Source organism: Marmota monax, unplaced genomic scaffold, assembly GCF_021218885.2.
Source record: "Marmota monax isolate L192 unplaced genomic scaffold, Marmota_monax_Labrador192_F-V1.1 WCK01_AAM20220418_F8-fsc00398, whole genome shotgun sequence".
Classification (NCBI taxonomy): Eukaryota; Metazoa; Chordata; class Mammalia; order Rodentia; family Sciuridae; genus Marmota; species Marmota monax.
The window spans coordinates 279,834-300,033 of record NW_026695073.1 but is presented as its reverse complement, the minus strand read 5'-3'; the positions used below and the strand labels follow the sequence as shown (position 1 = coordinate 300,033).

Below are 20,200 nucleotides of genomic sequence, written 5' to 3'. Positions count from 1 at the left end.
ACAAAATTACAGAGATGAAGTATTTGAATAACACAGACCTGGATTTCTTCTAGCAACTGACTTGTGATGAGAGGAACAAAAAGGCCAACATTTTACTTAATTTATCATCATATTTTTCTAGAACTAGAAATCTTGCGGTGGGCGGGGGGTGGGTAGTAGACATTCTTCCATTCTTTATTCAGAGGCAGCAGCAGCTTCCCCATCCTCCCTTTCCAGTCCCCAGCCAGTTCCTTTTAGCCCCCTGTGCCATTTCCACGGGCCTTTCAGACATAAGCAGGTCAACAAAGAAGGCACAGTCTTGTGAGCACAAACTTTGGTCTACTCACCAGTTGGGAGGAGGATTATCAGGACATCCTGAAGTCAGGAGTAGGATTCTAAGATCCCCTGTTCATGGAGCTGTGCCAGTGACCACCTGAACACATTTATGAACTAAGATATCTGAGAGCTATTTTTAGATGAAAGAAAGGGTAAAAATGTTGGTGCAAGGGTATTCAGGAGAAAGAGCTAAAAGAGGCAGGGAGGGAATAAAAAAGCTTAACAGAGGTGAAAGCTGTGACATGTATCTTTCCTCTCAGCTTTAGGAACAGGCCCTGAGGCTCCACAGGAGCAGAGGGCAGAACAGAAGTAGAAGGCATTGTGTTCATGAAAGACTGAAGCTCAGAGCACTAACAGCTGCTTTAAGATCCAGGAGCCCGCGCTCTAGGCAGAGCTGAGGAGAAGGGTGTTCTCCCCTTTTGACATTGATTGTCCTTACAGCTTAATGAAACTGGGGACATTCAGGTAGAACATACTGGATGAAACAAGAAATTCATTCTGGAGTCACTTGTTTTGAAATTTGATCTTAAGAACATAAAGGAAAGAAAAAAAAATTATGAGTGAAAGGAACAAGTTTGGTCCTACTTGACAGCATGCAATTTCTGAGGTCTGACCGTCCTCTCAACCAGGCTGCCCTAGGGGAATTAAAAGTCCCTTCCTAGAATTTCCTTGGACACATGTGTCTACCCCTCTGTCTTTAAGTCATATCAACCCAATTATATTACAGCAAAATAAAACTACATTTTTAAAAGTCCCAGGTAGCCCCAACTCCAGTAGAGGTCATTAAGTGGCCAGCACCATCTGCTTTCTTCTCCTCAACTAGCTCCATCCCCAGGACGCCCTGATACTAACCACAGACCAGAGGCCAGAATCCCAGCCAGGATTTCCTGGACTCTTTAACCTTACACTAAATTTAGCCCACCCAGTGCTTCATGGGAACAAACTGGAGGGTAGAAGAGATGCTCTGACAACATCCTTCCCCAGGGAAATCCTTAAAAGATGAGAAAGACGAGGTGAGGTTCCAGTTACCCTGGTCACCTAGTTGGTACTGCTGGTTCCCCTAGAGCCCACCAGGAAACAAGCTCCAAAGAGGAGAGAGCACAGTGTCCTTCTTTCCCCTCAGGGTGTCTGAACAAAGGGGTAGCTTATCTGTAAATAGTGTTCTTACACAAGTTCTAGGATCACTGTTCAATTAGGAGAGTGACACCTAGGTGCTCACTGATATTTCTAGGATATGCAAAGAGAGCTAGAGGTCCTTCAACTGCTGGGAGACAATGTGAGCCACAGAAGTAGGTGATGACCCTTGAGGAGCTACATTCAATCAAACCCCCCAAGACAAATACCATGGAGCAGTTGCACCTCGGGAACCCTAAGCAGACTGGGCTTTCTCCTTCCTTGAACAGAGCAGGCACATACTAGGAGTGGAAATGGCTCATGCCAACCAGAGACTCTGGTCAAAAATTCACCCGGCTCCAACAGTACTGGAGAAGTGGGTAAAATATTATTATTATTTTGCATAGCCTGAAACCTCATGGGGTTTTAGATTATAGTAATGTTATCCATTACAGACTATCAAAAGAAGCATTATATCCACTTTGAAAAAAATTAGGATGTCCCCTAAAGCAAAACTTAAATATATATGCCTTATGACCCAGAAATCCTACTCCTGTATATATGTCTAGGTGAAAGAGTGTTTGTGGCCACCAAAACACAGATGACAGAATAATTACAGTACTGTTGTTCATGACAGCCCCAAACTGAAAGCAACTAAAAAGTATACCAACAGTTGAATGCTGTGTTGTGGTAAAGAGAATACTCAACAGCATTGGGAAGAGAAAGAATTACTGCTGCATGCAATTTCACAGTTGACTCTCAGAGACATGACATTATACAAAAGAATCCAGAAGCAACAAAGTAAATAGATATGATGTCATTTATGTGAGATTCAAAAACTAACCGGTAGTAATAGAATTCTAAAAAGTGGCTGCCTTACTAGGTAGTATGAAAGCATCAACAAGAGCACCAAGAAAGCTTTATATCTTAACAAAGACAGTGGGCACCTGGGAATACACAAAATATATTGAGTTGTTACACTTTGTCTTTCATTAATTATTTTTTTTAAATGTACTTAATTACTTTCAGTATTGAGGATCGAATGCAGGGCCACTGTACCACTGAAATACATTATAACCCTTTTGCTTTTCTTGTTGAGGGCCACAACTGAGTCGGGTTGACGCATGGCATTTTTGCCAGAAGTAGTGGCCATCGAGCCATTAAGATAATGACTTTTAAGTTCTCTCGGAGTTCCTGTTGAGTTCCGGTTGAGCTCTCGTGGGGATTCCTGAAGAGTTCGCATTGGTTGGGAAAGTGCCGGAGGAGGGATTTCCGGTTGGTGGTTCCTGGAGGAGCCTTGTGGCATTCGAGAGAGTTCCCGGGAGCGTATGTGGAGTGTGCTGGTGGAGTTCAGAAATAAAGTTTGTTCCTGCTTCAGTGGCTCATGATTTGTGCCCAGCCAGACTGCGGCATTTTCTCTTCACTCCCCCACACCTCTCTTTCTTTCTTCAGGGTCTCCCTGGGTTGCCCAGGCTGGCTTCAAACTTGTGATACTCAGGAGCCACTGGAATTACAGGCATGTGTCACCAGGCCCAGCTGGTATACTTTAAAACTGGGTTTTTTCTACATGTAAGTTATACATCAATAAAAAGGGAGAAGAAAGAGGGGCTGTACATTTTTTTAAAACAAAAGAATCATGAGTTTGCCTGTTAGCATATGGAAATGACTGGAAATCAAATAGGAAAAAGTCAGCTACATTTTTGAGAGAGTTGTAGAGCTTGGGATTAAAATGAGCAGATAGGAGGCTAAGAAAGTAGCCTATCCTCTAAAGCCACCTTCACATGTGGCTAAGGAGAAATAACCCCTCTCCCAGGAAGGGCAATAGCCTGGGAAGCCAACCCCAGAGAGAGAAGCTAGGCCCACTTCAGAGTAAGCTGCTGCTCAGATGCCAGCACCTCATAATGGCAGTTGCACCCAAATTCCCCTTTCCAGTGGGAATATTTAATGTGGTCATCTCTTTAAGTCTGACCACTGGGTGTGGCATGGATGCAGGGAGGTAATTTGTCACTAAGGCAACGGGTATATATGTCTCCAGATTCAGAGAAGCACACCTAGAATCAAAGAGAAGGCTCTGATGAGGTCCTACATGACTGGGCAGTAACTCCATGAGATAGATAGCATAATCTCATCTTCATTTAAAAAAGAAGAGGAGGCTGAGAGGTTTAGTCACTTAGCATCACTAATGCATGTTGGAGGCAGCACCTTTTATGGGCAATTCAGCTCCAGAGTCATCTAGTGGTTACATGTGAACTGGAAATTGTATTACCTGATGCTTCGAATACTACAAATGTTACATAGCTTATTGTTCACCAGCAAATCCATAACTAATAAAGCCCATCTGAGATGTGAAAATACATTATCATATTCTTTAGAAGCTAAAAGATTTTTAGAAATACTTTGGGAAGCTAGGAGGAGCATCAAAAAAAATGGTCATAATAAAATAATTGCCCCCACCAAGAAAAAGAGTGACCAAAGGCTAAAACCAGAGACAAGAAGCAGATGCTCTGGGGGGAATCAGGCCCCAAAGCTGCACAGTGGCTCTCCCTCCTTACAGTCATGACTTCTGCCCCAGTTCTTCTCTGTAAGAGAAGGGGTGCGTGTTTCTGTCCTTTCCACATAAATCAAAGAAAAACTTTCAAAAGGGTTCCTCTGCCGCAACAGGAGCAGAAGGTGCTGCAGGGAAGCACAAGGGCAGGCAGAACATTTGCAACCTTGCAGGGTTCTTCCTCTGAGACACCTGGCAACACTACTTTGGTGGTGATTCAGGTCTGAGTCCGGAATCATCTTAAGCAGTAACAGAGAAGCTGCCCCTCCAAATGCCAGACCACTTTAATGACACTAGAGAGCCTCAAGGTCTCTTCCTACTTGAGCAATGCAAGACGACAGGTTTGGATTCTGAGAAGCTTTTCCTTAAGACACCTTCTGCTTACTCCAGGCGCTGACTTGGGTGGCTCTCTAAACAATAGAAAACAGCACTTTCCTTTTCATCTTTGTCCCATCTGAATGAATGAAAAGAAAAGACTTTTCCAAGAATCTCTATCCAAAGAATACCATGTGAAAAAAGATCCTTCATCAGGAGGACATGGCACCTGTCTTTCCCACGGAGACAGGTGGACACTCACGGCATGCTTTCGCAGGAGCATCGGGTCTCTGGCAGGGGCCTTCTGCAGTTTTTTTCACAAGACACTGTGTTCAGGTGCTTTTTTGGCAGGCTGCCAGCTCAAGGCACTAATTAATTAAATAGCTCTCTTTGCCAAGGATATTGGCCATTTTGACATCTCAGTTGGACACCTGAGCTCATGGAGGTTCCGCTTTGGAAGAGCAGCTCTGCCTTCATCACATTGATCTCCCCGGTGGGAAAAGCCAAATGCCCAGAGTTGCAATAACCACAGTAAGTATCAGTTTTCTTTGCCAAGAAAACAGTGCACTCTTTTCTCCATCCTTCCCTTGGGGACAACTCCCACTGAGTCATTTACTGAGCTCTCTGCTTATCTTGCAATTCCACACCAGCAGGATCATTAAAAAAAAAAAAAAAAAAAACATATACATGGAGACAGTTTCACAAGGCTGCATGGTCTGTGGTTTTAAAGAAGATTATTAAATTTAGGCGCAAGCCCAAACAGAGCAGGACAGAGCTCATGATCTCCCAGCAATAATGCAAGCGTTAGCAACATTGGCAAATTATCCTACTCATTTTCATGCTGCTGGCAGGTTGGAGGGAAGACCATCACCCAGACCCTGACAGACCACAAATGGCCCTTAGCCACCAAGCAGACAGAACCTATTCAGTAACTCAGAGATGCATACAGGTTGTCCTGGTAAAACTTAGAATGGGAGGAGAATGTTAGTGGCTTCCCAGGGAGAGCTGTGCTCATCCTCTTCTCTGCTATCAAAACAATTAGTTTGATTCTACCCACTTATTGACTCTTGATTTTACTTCTTAGAACATTTTTTTAAGATTTTAAAATAACAAATTAAATAATTAAATCATAATTCAGTAATAATTTAATAAATAATTCAATAAAAATAATTAAATTAAAAAGTAAATAATTATTATAGAGCTTACTTACCCTTTTGTGATTTGTTTATCCAAGTGTGGTTTCATTCTTCCTCCCCCACTAAATCATGAGCTCATTTATAACATAAATTCACTTGTCTTTTAATCCTCCAAATAATCCTGGAAGATCTTTAATACGTATTGAATAATTAACTAATTGGGTCTAGGTGAATCCAAACCATTCTTTCAGCCAGGACCTAAAGAACATTTGAATAAGTTTGGTGTGTCTATTACAGGTAGAGTGGGAAGATGTAAACAATTAATAACTTACACCTTGCTATCTGATATTAGGGGAAGGAAGGAAGGAAGAAATGGGAAAGGTGGTAAGGGAAAGGAGGAGAGGAGAGGGGAGGAGCAGAAAAAGCTAACTAGAGAAATGGGGAAAAAGAGGAAGAAAGAAAAACGAAAAAGATTTATGCAAAGCTATTGAGTCATACAGGCTAGAAATTATAGTTGCAAAAATACCTGGTGCTAGGGCATACCTATTCTAAAATCCAAAAACAGGATCTTTCCCCAATACAATGAAATTTTTGTGGTCAAATCCACAGTAATAGCGAAATGCTAAAAAACTAAATCGTTCTGCTAATCCTCCAAATAAATGTATTCAAGCAGCTATAATCTCCATAAATATAATTCAGTTTCAGGTGTCAAACTAAATTTGCCTAATCTGACACTTATCTCTGCTCAAGCAGAGCAGAAACATAAAATTTAAACCATCAAAAACAGGTTGCATGGAAATTTGGTAATACATTCAGAGCTATTCCTTGTCCAGAGGGAAAGCAGAACTGTAGGGCCCCTGGAGGATTCAAACTTCTTGAAATTTCACAAAATCTACCTCTATCCCTCTAGACTTTTATCATGAAATAGTCAAATTGGCAACATCCTTATGACTCCCTGAATCCTCTACCTTTTTGACATTGTTACTATTGCTACTGACAGGATAAAGAAAAGACAACTTGAAACACAGTCCATGCAGGAAACAACATATATGTAGTTCAGAATATATTTACACCATGAATTTCTTTGGAATCAAATAACACTTCTAAAATATCACTAAATTAATCCACTTTGGCTTATTTTCTGTATACATTGAATCAATCCCATATTCCCCAAAGATTTGACAACTGCCCATTCCCCAATTTAATATCAATATTTGGAGGCCCATGGTTTATAAGACACAATGTTAAATATATGATTTTCCATATAAAAATCTTTCTGTATATGAGATTGGAAAGATAATGCTCTGAAATGGCACACCTAGAGCTCTATAAAATGCTGTAACTTTTCAAGAATTGTTTTCTGCTTTCCCAATTGTTTTCTCATTACCAATATCCCTTGTGATTTTTATTATATTGTAAATTCTTGCTATACAAAGCAAAATAAGAAAAACAAAGAATACAAAAGCAAATATAATGGTTCAAAACTAAAGGACATGAGAAAAAAATAGAAAAGAACGAGGAATGACAAGATGCAGTAGAAGCACTGGACAGCCACTGCTTTGCCAGCTTAGCATCTATCCAACTTCCTTCATCTGTATTTGGGGAACCAGTACATCCCCTCTTGGGCCAGAGATTTGGACAGCCCTGATAAGAATTTTAACTCAGAGGTGGGTATATAACCCAAGCCTGCCAGTCAGCATATCTAACTCTTCAGAAATTGAGATGCATTCATAGGTTGTTATGTGACCACGCCAGGTCAATAGGGGTCAATTTGGAGGTTTTGCTTTGAATCATAGATAAATATAATAAGTTTTTTGTTTCCAAGCCTGGTCAGATAGTAGTCATTTTGCTACTTCATGGGAAGATCCTGTTGGAGAATAACAACAAAATTGATGAAAGCATAACCAAGTTATGAAGAGAATAAGAAAAACTTCTAATGGCATCACTTTACAATCTGCATCCGGTCATGCTTAAAATACACTATTTCAATTAAGTACATTATTTTTCTTAAACTAGTTTGAATTGGTCTGTGTTACTAATAGCCATACTACATAGAGTTCAAATTCCTGTCATATAATACATACTTTCTAATTAATCAATAATTGATGTTGATATAATTAATATCCATTAATGAGTTGTTCAATATATAATGAAAAAAATCTCACATTGACCTTGAATGATATTAACTGTAAGTGAAAATCCTTTAGAGCCCACTTGGATTCTTTATCAGTAGTGGGGGAAATCACTTGAGCTCTGGAGTCAGACATCCCAATTTGAACCTGGGCAGCCTGCATCTTACTATTGGGTGACCTCGGACAAGTTAATTAACCTCTCTGTGCTTCCATTTCATCATCTAGAAATGGTAATGGTAATTGTATTTCATGAGTCTATTGTGAGGATGAAATGTACTGAACACTATAAAGGGTTTATTATAGTCACTGGCACATAATAAAACTTCAAAACATGTTACATTTTTCTAACAGTCCATAAAGGTTAGTCTTTATTTTTCTCATCCAGCCAGAACACTGGCCTCTGTGGCCTTCTACATATGCTCCAGGCACATTGAGGTCTTAGGGTTTTACACTAGCTGTTCCCTCCATTTATAAAATGCTCTTCTCCCAAAGATCTAACCCACCCCCTCTCCCCACTTTGACCAAACGACACACACCTTTTACATGATTAACCTGCTTAAAATCACAAGAAACTGCTCCCATCAAGAACCTCTACACCCCTATTTTTCCACTTCACATTTTAAAATGTTATATGCAGTTAATCTCTTTTGTGTATTATATATTGTCTGTATCTCCAACCATTAGAATAAATTCCAAGATGGCAGAAATAATTTTTACCCATTGTATTCACTGATGTGAACTGGTACTTAAACATAGTTAGATTCTTAAAAATACATGATGCTAAATCAATTACTAACATTTCCATCACCACCATTACTATTTTCCATCATAGCAAATCATAAAACCATAGTATTAAGAGTTAAAAATGACCATGGAGGTCTTCTCTAGGACCTTTTATAAAAACAGCCCTCTCCTGAAAACACTAGGTCTGGTTGACTCTATGTATTGCCCAAGCCTACAGAAGAACTCATAGTGCGAGTGCCATCTGTGGCAGATTCTGAATCACACAGTACAGCCACCCCGGCCCCTTAACCAAGCATCTCTGAGGTCACCATTACACAGCTGTCTTATTTTCTGGTTGGTCTGAGCAATGACTTAGGAGATTATAGCAATCATCAAAGTGTAGGATTAAAATAATAAAGAAAAACCAATCAACATAGGAAGAGAGAGGAGGGATTGCTTTTGCCTATAGAGTACAGATCATTTGTGTAAACAAAAGGAAAAACACAGAGCAAAGCTGCTAAATCAGAGGTTGCAATTAGCTCAATTGTAGAGTAACTTGGTCCCATTTTGAGCAACAATAACCAGAATGATCATTCTTAATTGGGGTAAATTAAGTATTCTGACTACTCCACTCTTATCAAAAGAATTGCAAGGCAGTGCTGAGATCCAATTTACACAAAAACTCTTCTTCATTCTTCATATTAATTCATCTTTTAACTTTTTCTGCTCCTTTTCACATCTAGCATACTTTGTAGGAAAACAAGATCGAATATCTCTATAAAAGCTTGTCCCCCAGAACATACTATGTAAAATTAAGTCTGTGTGCATTTGTGTGTATATGTGCTTAAACTTAAATAACTATAGCCCATTCTTTGTTATATAAGATTCTGGAAAATCTGAAAAGAAAATAGGCCACAAAGGAAAAAGAAAAACTCGCGCAGTACCCTGGAGGCTCAGAAATACAGCAATCAAGAAGAGAAACTACTTACTCACAAAAGAAACACAGTTCCCAGCCAAAAGGTCACCATAGTATCTTTAGTATATGATAAAGAAACAAGTGGAATCAAGCTAACAATTATGCAGATGAACAGAGTACAGTTTGTGACATTTGCCAAAAAAAATTGCAAAAAATATTAGTGGCATTATTAAATGCCCTTTTGCATGTATAATTTGCAAGATTAGTCAACCCTCCTTTATTTCTACTATTCATTTTTGCTGTCACAAAAATCTATGCTTTGTTGTAGCAGGTGTACATGTGTAAGGGGTGTGCTGCTAATTATTATAGTTTCCAATATATCTTAAAATGTGTATTACACGGGCAGTTATGCCTGAATCACAGACTGCAAAGGTCATGTTCTTGAAACTTGTTTTCATGCAGATGTAGCCACGATAATTACAGCTCAAAGGAGACCAGAGCAACATATTTCATGACATTTGCCCTTAACTACCTTTCTTCCTATTAGCACTGTTACGGCTGCAGACAATGACTATATCATACAATCCATGGATCTAAATGTGCTGCTTATTCCAAAATGACAGTGACAATTATAGCAGCTGGTTGGAGGGAATAATGGGTACAATCCAGCACTGTCAATGGTGCAGTTAACCACAGGACTCCATTTTCAAAAATGCCCATACCTCAAAAGGCACAGGTAATGCCACTAATGTAATTCTGTTACAAAATTTTAAAAATAGTTATCATTAACTGTTAAGATCATTATATTTTATCTCATGTAAATAATACCTCAACAAAAAATTATTATAATTTATTCCTTAATTGTTGCTTAGGGTACAAGAAACACAGAAACAGATAATACATTTCTTCCAGTCATAAGACTATTTTCCACAACCAACTTTAATCCTATAAACTATGAGAACTTGCTTTGACCTTGGGTATGTGTCTTTCTTTCCCTTTGAAATTTCATTAGCATAAGCTTAAGAATAAAAAATTTCTAACCTAGGGATAGAATACTCCAACATTAAAGAGGAATCACTAGTATTCACTCTACTCTGTTACCTCCTTGGCTACTACACTGAGAGCAAGAAAATGCACATTTCCAGTAGCATTCCCTATTCATAAAGTCCCCCTTTCAATAAAGAGAACACACAAGCCCACTCCACCCACAGTATTGATTCTGTTTGGCCAAGAACACAATAATAAATGACCCCCCCTAATGTATGATAATGCCAATGGTCACGAGGGATTAAAGTTTAGAAAAGGTAATGGATTGCCAAGTGTGGTGGTGCATGACTGTAATCCCAGCTTCGTGGGAGGCTGAGGCAAGGGGATCATGGGTTCAAAGCCAGCCCCAGCAAAAGCAAGGCACTAAGGAACTCAGTGAGTCTCTAAATAAAATACAAAGTTGGGCTGGGAATGTGGCTCAGTGGTTGAGTGCCCTTGTGTTCAATCCCCAGTACTTCCCTCCAAAACAGAAATGTTTTGTGCTTCATTTGTTAAGAAATGCTCTGTGCTACAGAGCTAAAACCTGTAACAGTACTGAACTTGAGTATATTTTAATTATTAATAAATTGAATTATTAAAAATAGATACCTATATGAGGATATTTATTCAGTGCAACTAGAGTTTGCTTTGTTCCCAATGCTGATGCTAACCCATGACGATTGATGTACTTCCCTTGATATTTGTTGCTCTTCTGGAACAAAAAAGTCAGACTCAAAGCTACCAAGGCTCAAATTATTTTCAGCAAGGACAGGAATGGAATAATAATGACCAAATCCTAGTGCTCTAAGAATTTTACATAGCTTCACATATTCAATCCTTTCAATAATTCTACATATGTTGAAATATTTGTTTCAGTTTTAGAGATTAAGAGAGGCTAAATAACTTGGGCAAAGTTGTAGAGCGCATGGGTAGTGCAGCTCATGGAGACTTTAGTCACAGAAATAGGGCCCCAGTGCTTATGTTCTTAATCCCTACCCTACCACCTTACTGTCTCTCAGGAGAAGGGGATGGAAAAATGCAGTAATAAAAACCAAAACCAGGCATTAAGACCTGAAAGGAAAGTACTTGGAATCCAGAACCAGTATCCTTATCTCAAACATTACAGATGAGTGCTAGAAACTCTTTCTTTGCTGGGAGAGTGAGAGGAGCAACTCCCCTCGTTCAACAGGGACACAACTTTCCTTCCCATGAATCAGTGCCCATGTGGGCACATATGAAAGGAAGAAAGGGATTTTGAAATTGTGCATATGTCACCCTATAGCCAGCAGAGAACCTACAGTAAGGCAGCAAAAATAGCACTCTGCAAAATTGAACCTCTGCTGCTTCCCCAAACTCTATTTTAAAAGTAAACAGCCTTTAAACTTACTTGAAATGATACCCTTTGCCGTGACTATTCCAGAACATGGGATTTTGTCATTTCAGAGGCAAACTGAAGAATTTCCTCAATGTTGACAGTGTTGGCTTCGTCTCCTTGCCCTTTCTCAGGGCATGGGAAGAAGCCACTGTGACCTACCAGCCTGGAAATTCTGCCAAGAGGCTGGGAGTCATGGGAATTGGCCCAGCCAGCTTTGTAAAGGTCAACAGATGCCATCTAGACATTAAGTCATTAAAAAAGAAAGATGGACATAACAGTTTCAAAAGGCTGAGGAACCATCTGTGAATAAATATCTTAACCACTAATGTTACCAACTTGGACTAGTTTGCCCAGAGAACTAAGTCATCAACATTGATGAAAAGCTTGAATCTCCCAAGAACCCATGAAATTCAACATTCTAGTCACCTCCTCCTGAAGGAAAATAACCTTGTCTATGTGAGGGAAGCACCTGATGTCCATTAAAAATAAAAGTGTCATCCAGTGGGATGAGACCATATGAGCACATCCTCTGCACATTTATATAACTGTAGTAATAGTAGAGAAACCAAAGTCAAGAGTTGGAAGGAACAGATAACATAGCCACAAATAATCCCACCAAATTACTACTGCCAAGAGGTATATTTCCTTTAGGTTCCCAATAGTCTAAAACCAATATTTTTTTATGTGATAGGAATATGTTTTCTGAACTATTTTTAGTAGTTTTTTTTTAAATAAATTTTTCTAAGTATCTTGTAACATCATTCAGATGAGTTAAGATGTCAGAAGTACAGGGAGAAAAAGCAGGGAGAGACATACAGACAACAGTCCTTTCTTATTCCTCCAAATGAATAATAAAACATCAAAATGGTAGCTGAATTTTTTTTAAGTTTATAATTTTTTAATTAGTTATTTTTAGCTATACATAATATTATGGCTCATTTTAACATAATTATAAAAACATGGGGTATAATTTATTCTAATTCAGTCCCCAGTTCTTCTCCTTTTCCTCCCCTCCTCCCTCCTCCTGTTCCCTTTCCTCTACTCTACTTATCTTCTTGCTATTTATTTATCTTTTTGAAAAAAAAATTAGTGCCTTGTGGACACACAAAAAGATGAAATTCACTATGGTATATTCACATATGTACGTAGGAAAGTTAGGTCAGATTCATTCCATTGTTCTTCCCTTTCCTTCCCTTTAATGCCCTTCATCTTCTCACTAATTCTCTTTCATTTTGATGGAATTTCCACTACCTTTCTTTTCTTTGTCCCTTACTTTGGAGTAGCTTAATGGTAGCTGAATTTTAACCTAAGATCTTATTTTATGACTAGAGATAGGGATTCTTTCTGGATAGGATTCTAGATTACCTTATGTACACAGAAATTAAGGCAGAATGAAGTGGGACATCTGGCTACCAAACTGGAAAAAACCACTGATTTTCATTTCTAAGTAACTTGTAAAACAGACATCTCTACACTTTGACCCATCCCTGGGATTCATCTTTCTCTCTGACCCTTATCCTATCTGTCACTCTCACCTGTCCATTGCTTCCAGCCCCCCTGTGATCTGTGCCCCAGGGTGGTAATCACTTTCAAATTTAAATGCCAAAAGTTTAATAGCACCATGTCAGAAAGTTCCTGCACAAAAATTGCAGGATCAAAATAATTGCATCCAAATTTTTTGTATTGAGAAATGTAAAAGTATTAAGATATAAATATATAAACATAAGTGAACTTAAAACAGGTGGCATGAAACACTGGGGAGCATGCCTGAGGAGCATTCTCTGATGCTTATCAATCCAACACACATCTCCCATATTTCAACTGCAGTTAAATAGCATGGGGTGGAGAGGTTTTAAGGAAAACTAGACTGTGTGAATTAGGCCTAATGTGCAATAGTTTGAGTTGAGCTTAAAATGAGCCCTGAACTAAGACATATCATGTCTCAGCACATTTTCCCTCTGTAATATGTTAACAATAACAATAGGAGACACTCAGTAAACAATCCTTAGTAAATGAATAAATTCACATATCTTCCCTAGAGGTTTCTAGTTTATTTCTAAGGAATAAACTCATCTTTAACTAAAAATAAGAACCAGTATTCTTACAACTCTTTAGAAAGTGGTGTTTGTGTTTGGGAGACAGACCTTGGGGGATTTGCCATCTTTAGCTAAAGTGAACATTTTAATATCACCAGCTATCCATTAACACCTGAACTTCATGCAAAAAGAACTTTCATAAATAAATTCTGAATATAAATATTCTTTTCTCAAATCCTATGAAAAAGAAAAAAAATTGCTTTTCAGAACAAAATGTCCCAGAATGATCTCACCCTAATTGATATTCAGGTACATAGTGAATTCATTAATTAAATAAACCTTTCTGAGTTCTTACTGCCTGCAAGGTATTGTTTTACTATTCCTAACAGAATCAGTCATTGTTCTCCTTTATAAGAGCTAATAGTTTAGTGGCAAGTTGGAGCCATAAATAACTATTGAAAGCCTAGTGGGGGATGGAGATAGTAGAATTCTAAAAGCAACAGTCCTGTGGGGTTCACATGCTGGCTCCCACCCTGCCACTGCCATGTCCTTCTGCAAGCTCATTAATGCCTCTCAGCCTCAATTTCTTTATCTGTTAAAAGGTAATGATGAGATTATTGACCCTAAAGGATAGTTATGAAAATCAAATGAGATACTCCATGTAAAGTGCTTCTCACAGATCTGGGAACATCGCAAACGTGTGTCAATCGAAGTGATTGTTGCTAGGTGTGTTAAAAGTTTGCACACACCTAGTCTGTAAATCCAAAATCTGAAATGTTCCCAAATCAGAAACATTTTGAGCACTGACATGATCCCTGAAGTAGAAAATTCTACATCTGACCTCATGTGATGTGTTGCAGTCAAAACACCGGTGCACTAAAAATATTGTGTAAAATTATCTTCAGACTGTGTATACAAGATCTATATGAAACACAAGTGAATTTTGTGGTTAAACTTTGGTCCCATCCCAAAAATGTCTCACTGTATATATGCAAATATTCCAAAACCGAAGAGAAATCCAATACACCTACAGTCCCAAGCATTTTGGGATATTCAACCTATATTTAGATGAAATAAAAAATATTATGCACTCAGGAGATAAGACCACTAAACTTTCCTGGAGTAATCCAGAAATTCAAGAGTAAGTGTAGATATGAAGTGGTTACCCTGGGGCAGACAAGATGGATAAGAGAGTATTTCAGGAAGAGGAAACTACACAGGCATAAAGGTAAATGTATAAATTCAGGAGCAGTGTGCTCAAGGCCCACAAACTCCAGGGTGTCTGGGGGAGTACCAGGAGAGGAAGTTGGAGATAATGGGAATAAGTCCTCAAGTTGAGTTGTAGCCAGAGACAATGGGTACAGGGGTACTTACTTGTTTTTTGTTTGTATTCTGGAAAGTAATAGTATTTTGGAAAATGGAGTGGAGAAGGAAAACTTGGTCTAAGGAAGGATTGAGGAGGAAATTGCTGCAACCTTTCCAGGGAAGGATTCAGAGGAATGATGGAGAGATTCCAGGGATATTTCAAAGTAGAATTTATAGGTTTTGACAGCTGGTTGGATATGAGAAGTAAAGGAAGAAATCAAAGATAATACTGACGTTTCTAGATTGAGATGGTGAAGCCATTAGCTGAGGTTGTGAAATAAGGGAAGAATGTTCAGGATGTAGAAAAGATTTTATTTACAGTTGGACATGGTCTGTGGGATACCAAGCTGGAAAAGACCTCCAATCGGTCAGTAACAGGGACCCTAGGCTCAGAAGAAATTTCATTATTTGAGACAAAGATTGAGGAGTGATTTTCTTTCTTTCTTTTTTCTTTTTTTAAAATATTTTGTTTTCAGTTGTAGTTGGGCATGATACCTTTATTTTATTTATTTATTTTTATGTGGTGCTGAGGATGGAACCCAGCATCTCACACATGCTAGGTTCTACCACTAAGCCACAACCCCAGCCCCCAAGGAGTGATTTTCTTAAAACAGATCTCCTTTTAACAGAAAAGATTGCCCAGAGATTGTTGATCTTATGAAGGTAATTATGTGTGCATTATATTGTGAGCAAATACCTGTAGATTAAATAAATGTTATAGAAATAGTTTTTTATATTAATAATCTATCAAAGTCCTTCTTGCTTTACCCATCTATACCACAGAAAAATAACACATTTATGGAAGCAATTTACAATGCTCTTTTTCGAAATATTCCACTACATGAATAAATAATATAGGTGTTCAGCTGCAAAAGGATTAAACACTCGCTCATTCCACCCTCCTGCCCTATAAGAAAAAAATCAACCCAAAAAACAAAGGTAGATGAGGAGATCAGAGTCCTCTAAGGACAGACCTGCCTTTTGGTTCTCTTCTCCCATGAATTGTCTCTGCTTTCCTTCCCTCCTGTTACAAAGCAGGATGTGTCCATCTATCTTAGGTTAATCTGGGCTTTAGTACCCACAGTCTTTAATCTTCTCAGTGACCTCACTCAGAGGCTATTCCTCATTCTCCTCTGAGATCCTCACTCTTGGCTTCCCTACTGTCTTCTTGCTACCAGCATTCAAACACACTTACCTGTCCCATCTTAAGAGAATTTCCCTCAACTTCATGACCCCTATTCAACTACTCATGTCTCCTTCGTTTTGCAACATATTTTTTAAAGGAGACTAGTTTACTTCTGTTTTCTCACCCTTTTCAATTCTAAACCCACTGCCATCTGGCTTCTAAGCCCATCACTTTGATCTCAATTAAACCAACAATAACCTGTGGTATTAATAAAGCCAGTGGTCACTAAGCAGTATTTTACTCACCCTCAGCAACTGTTTTGAGACTCACTACCTCTTTCATTATTTTTTTGAGTTGACTTCTGTGACAACACAGTTTTCTGTTATCTTGAAACTTTTATAGCTTCTCAGTTTCCGCCAAAGTCCACAGTCTTCTCGTTGCTCTTACATGTTTGTTACCTTTCCTCACAACTCTTGTGAATTCTCCTTTGCACCCTGTATACTCTCTCTGGGCAATCTCTCGCATTCTCACTGTTTCATTCTCTATATTTATTTCTCCCATATCCACACCCATCCCAAAGCTTCTCAGAGTTAGAGATGTCCATGCTCAGCTGTCTGCTGGTCATCCTGACTAGGAAATCACAGATACCACAACATTGACATGTACTGATCTGAATTCAGCTCCTCCCCTTCACTTGGCCCTCTGCTAGTGGTTCCTGTCTCAGAAAATAGCACAAATACTATGCCAGTCAGAAATCAGGGAATCACCCTTAGCTACTTCATCTCCTGTGGATTCAAACTATGATCATATCCTGTTGATTTTACACCCAAATTTTTCTTACTCCTCACTGTCATTATTCTGGTATTATTCACTACCTTCTCCTGCCTAGATTATAGTGGTACTTTTATACCTAAACTTACATGTCCAAAGTTTTGCTCCTTTAGCAGCCAAGTGATCTAAAAATAAAAATTATATTATATTGTACACACCTAGTATATTAAATTCAAGTCCTTTAAAATTTCTTATTATCCTTAGAATAAATCTAAATTCTTAATATAGTTGTATTAGACCATCCAGGATTAGCCTTCTTTTTGGCTCACAGCTTGCCTTCTCCATTTCAAACTGTAATTTCCAGACACTGAACTTTCTATAGTTCTCCCCTTCTCACCGCTGAGCATTCACACATTCCACCTTGTCCTCATGCAGCCAAATTTCATTCATGAAGTACTCCCTGGCCCACTGCTTAGGTTGGCTATTCCTGGTATGGGGTTCTCTAAGATTTATATATATATAAATTCATCACAAATTTGTTAATTATTTGTTTAATGAGCATCTATCAGTTCTAAGAGGGTAAAGATAATGCATGCATAACTTATTCTCTAGGATATGCACCTAGTAGATACTCAATGAACACTTGCCAGCTGAGATGGAAGAAAGGGCAGTCATAGAAACTGTGTGACTGGGGATATAGTTTAGCAGCAGAGCATGAGGCCCTGGGTTCCATCCCTAGCACCACAAAAAAAATAAATAAATAGAAAGAAAGAAACTAATTGAACTACACCAAAGTATGCATGACAGAGAACCAGAAGCAGTAAATAAGCTGAATAATAGAATTGGGCTTATACATAAGCTTGATTGATCACGATTTTAAATATGGACAGGAATATATAAAATGGTCTACATTTATCCTTAAAAAATCATTTGCATAAATATAAAAGAGAGTCATATTTTAACAGCAGCTTATGTGAAAACGTCTTAAGGGCATGTGCAAAAACTTCAAACTTCACATGGCCAACTGAAGGATATGGCTTGTAAGTAGGAAAGGAAGGCATCTTCCACTGTATTAGTGCTACACTCATGAAAGTCCATTGTTTGACCTAGCCTAGCCCTGTCTTATGCTATGCCTAGCATATACCAAGCATATGTGCCCACCAAGCTTGCTAAATTAAGAGTGGAGTTCCACGGTTCTTTTTGCCAGATGAGCCTAACTGGAGAATGGTATGATACATGGTTCTTGACATCAATAACAAAGACCGTACCAAAAACAAGACAACCTGACCTGGATGAAATGATAACAATGGTTTACATAATACCTATAATGTGTTGGCACTGTTGTAAGCATTTTATGTGTATTAATTCATGTACTCTATGAGTTAGGTATGAGTATTATTCCCATTTTATAGATGATAAAAGTGAGGTACTAATAGGTTATGTAACCAACCCAAAGTGACAGAAGTAATAAATGGCAGAGATAGATTTTAAAACAGCCGGATTTCCACAGTTCATGCTCTTAGAAATCACTTATATCTGTATCCTCTTAGAACCAATAAGAAAAATCATTAGCCCAAGGATGGGATAGAAAGGAAATTCAGAAAAAAACATATTAACTAGATTCATACTTAAATAACAAAGCAGAAATCTATAGCAGGCAGGTATTGGCTTAGAAAAATGAACAACTTTCTAATTCTTAGGGTTGTTTCCAACCTGAGTGTTGTTAGTCAACACTCAGGCTCATCGGGTTCCCTGTAAATAGACTATCCAGGGAGAGGCTAGAGGTCTATCTATAAATAATATCAAAGGCATTACCCCAGAAAAAAGGTGAGGCTACAGGGTCCCCTAAAATGTCTTTCCTCTGCAAGATTTATGATCCTAAATTTAATACATGCTCCTCAAACCACTTACAACTCAGTGTAGAGAACAAGACAAACAGCAGAACTCAATCAAAATAGAGTTAATAAGTAATTAAAAACTATCAAAATAATAAAATGAATGCTATTCAGAGATAGAGTTAGAGATAGTCCTCACACTATCTCTAAAAATAAATATCCCAGCCACCTACTTCTAAATCAAGCAACAGTACAAACGGAAATAGCCCAGCAGACAGTGTCATGGTATACAATTCTGAGAAATGCCAAGTAACCAAGGTATTAGGCACAGATCAGCTCTCGATGCACCTGGTTTTCCATATCAATAGATAGTGTCAAAGAATTTATTTGAGTTGTTTGGACTGTGAAATCACCTCTTTCCCCCCCAGAAGGAGAAGACCTGGTTAAATCTGAGATTAAAGTGCTGGATAACAGTGACCCCTGGCCCAAGAAGCAGGGAATTAGTCACGCTGCTGAAGAGGCAGTCGTCAGACACAATCTATTACAGGGACATCTTCCATCAGTAGCTACTGAAGCTAATCCTTTTGCAAAGCATGACAGCTTCTCAAACTTGACTGTGGTGAATCCAAACCAGATTTTTATGCTGTATGATCAGCTTTCAAAAAACACAAAATCATTTTACTATTGCATTGAGTTTAAATTTATTAGATTTAAATTTACAAACAAAGATATAGAGGCCTGCAGTGCAGTTTATACAACATGATCTGAATTCCCCTGATGCTCATCTTATTTAATAAAATATCAGATAATAGTGAGAAGAGAAATATATGGAACTGGAATCAGAGCTTCTCTATAACAAAATGCTGTCAAACAATAATGGAGTTTTCCACATCCTTAAAGTGAACCACTCACATTACTATTCTTGAAGAAAAAGGTTCAGGAATGTGATCAGAACATTCTCATTGGCACCACAGCCCTTCAACTGAATGTCACCAACTCTAAAACGTTTAAAATTCCAAAAAATCTTTATCTTCCTTTATTTCAAGCATGCTGAAATTCTTGAATGCCAGCTTACCTTTTTGCAGTCAGATAAGGATTTATCACTGGCCAACGTGCTGAAAATGGTGGTCTGCAAAACAAGGAGGCAAACACATTAGAACTATCAAAGTACAATGATGTTGACCTTTCCTGTTCATTTTCAGTCAAGATGGGCACCATCTCCTGTGTCTCCACCGATTTCTCCAGATTTTAAAATATGCCTATCTGCCTTTCACCATTCCTAAGCTACTCTACCCAAGTTGGAACATTCAAATGAGCCAAGAACCATTCAATGAGGAAAGGACTTACATTTATTCGTCTTCATTTTACAGACAAGGTAACTAAAGTATAATTAGGTTAATTGCCCAAAGATCACAGACCTTGGATATAGGTAGGTCAGGTATCAAAGTCAAGCAGTCTGATTCTAAGCCCC

The 20,200-nt window shown here is 38.4% G+C and overlaps 1 protein-coding gene across 3 annotated transcripts in view; it reads right to left on the bottom strand.

Annotated features, from left to right (window-relative positions):
* The window catches only part of Rasgef1b (RasGEF domain family member 1B), a 560,746-nt gene that overhangs the window by 316,524 nt on the left and 224,022 nt on the right, over window positions 1-20,200 (bottom strand). For all 3 annotated transcript variants that reach the window (XM_058573842.1, XM_058573843.1, XM_058573844.1), the window contains one exon: window positions 19,805-19,858. In XM_058573842.1, the coding sequence (XP_058429825.1) occupies window positions 19,805-19,858 (54 nt within the window). The remainder of the gene's footprint in view (window positions 1-19,804; window positions 19,859-20,200) is intronic.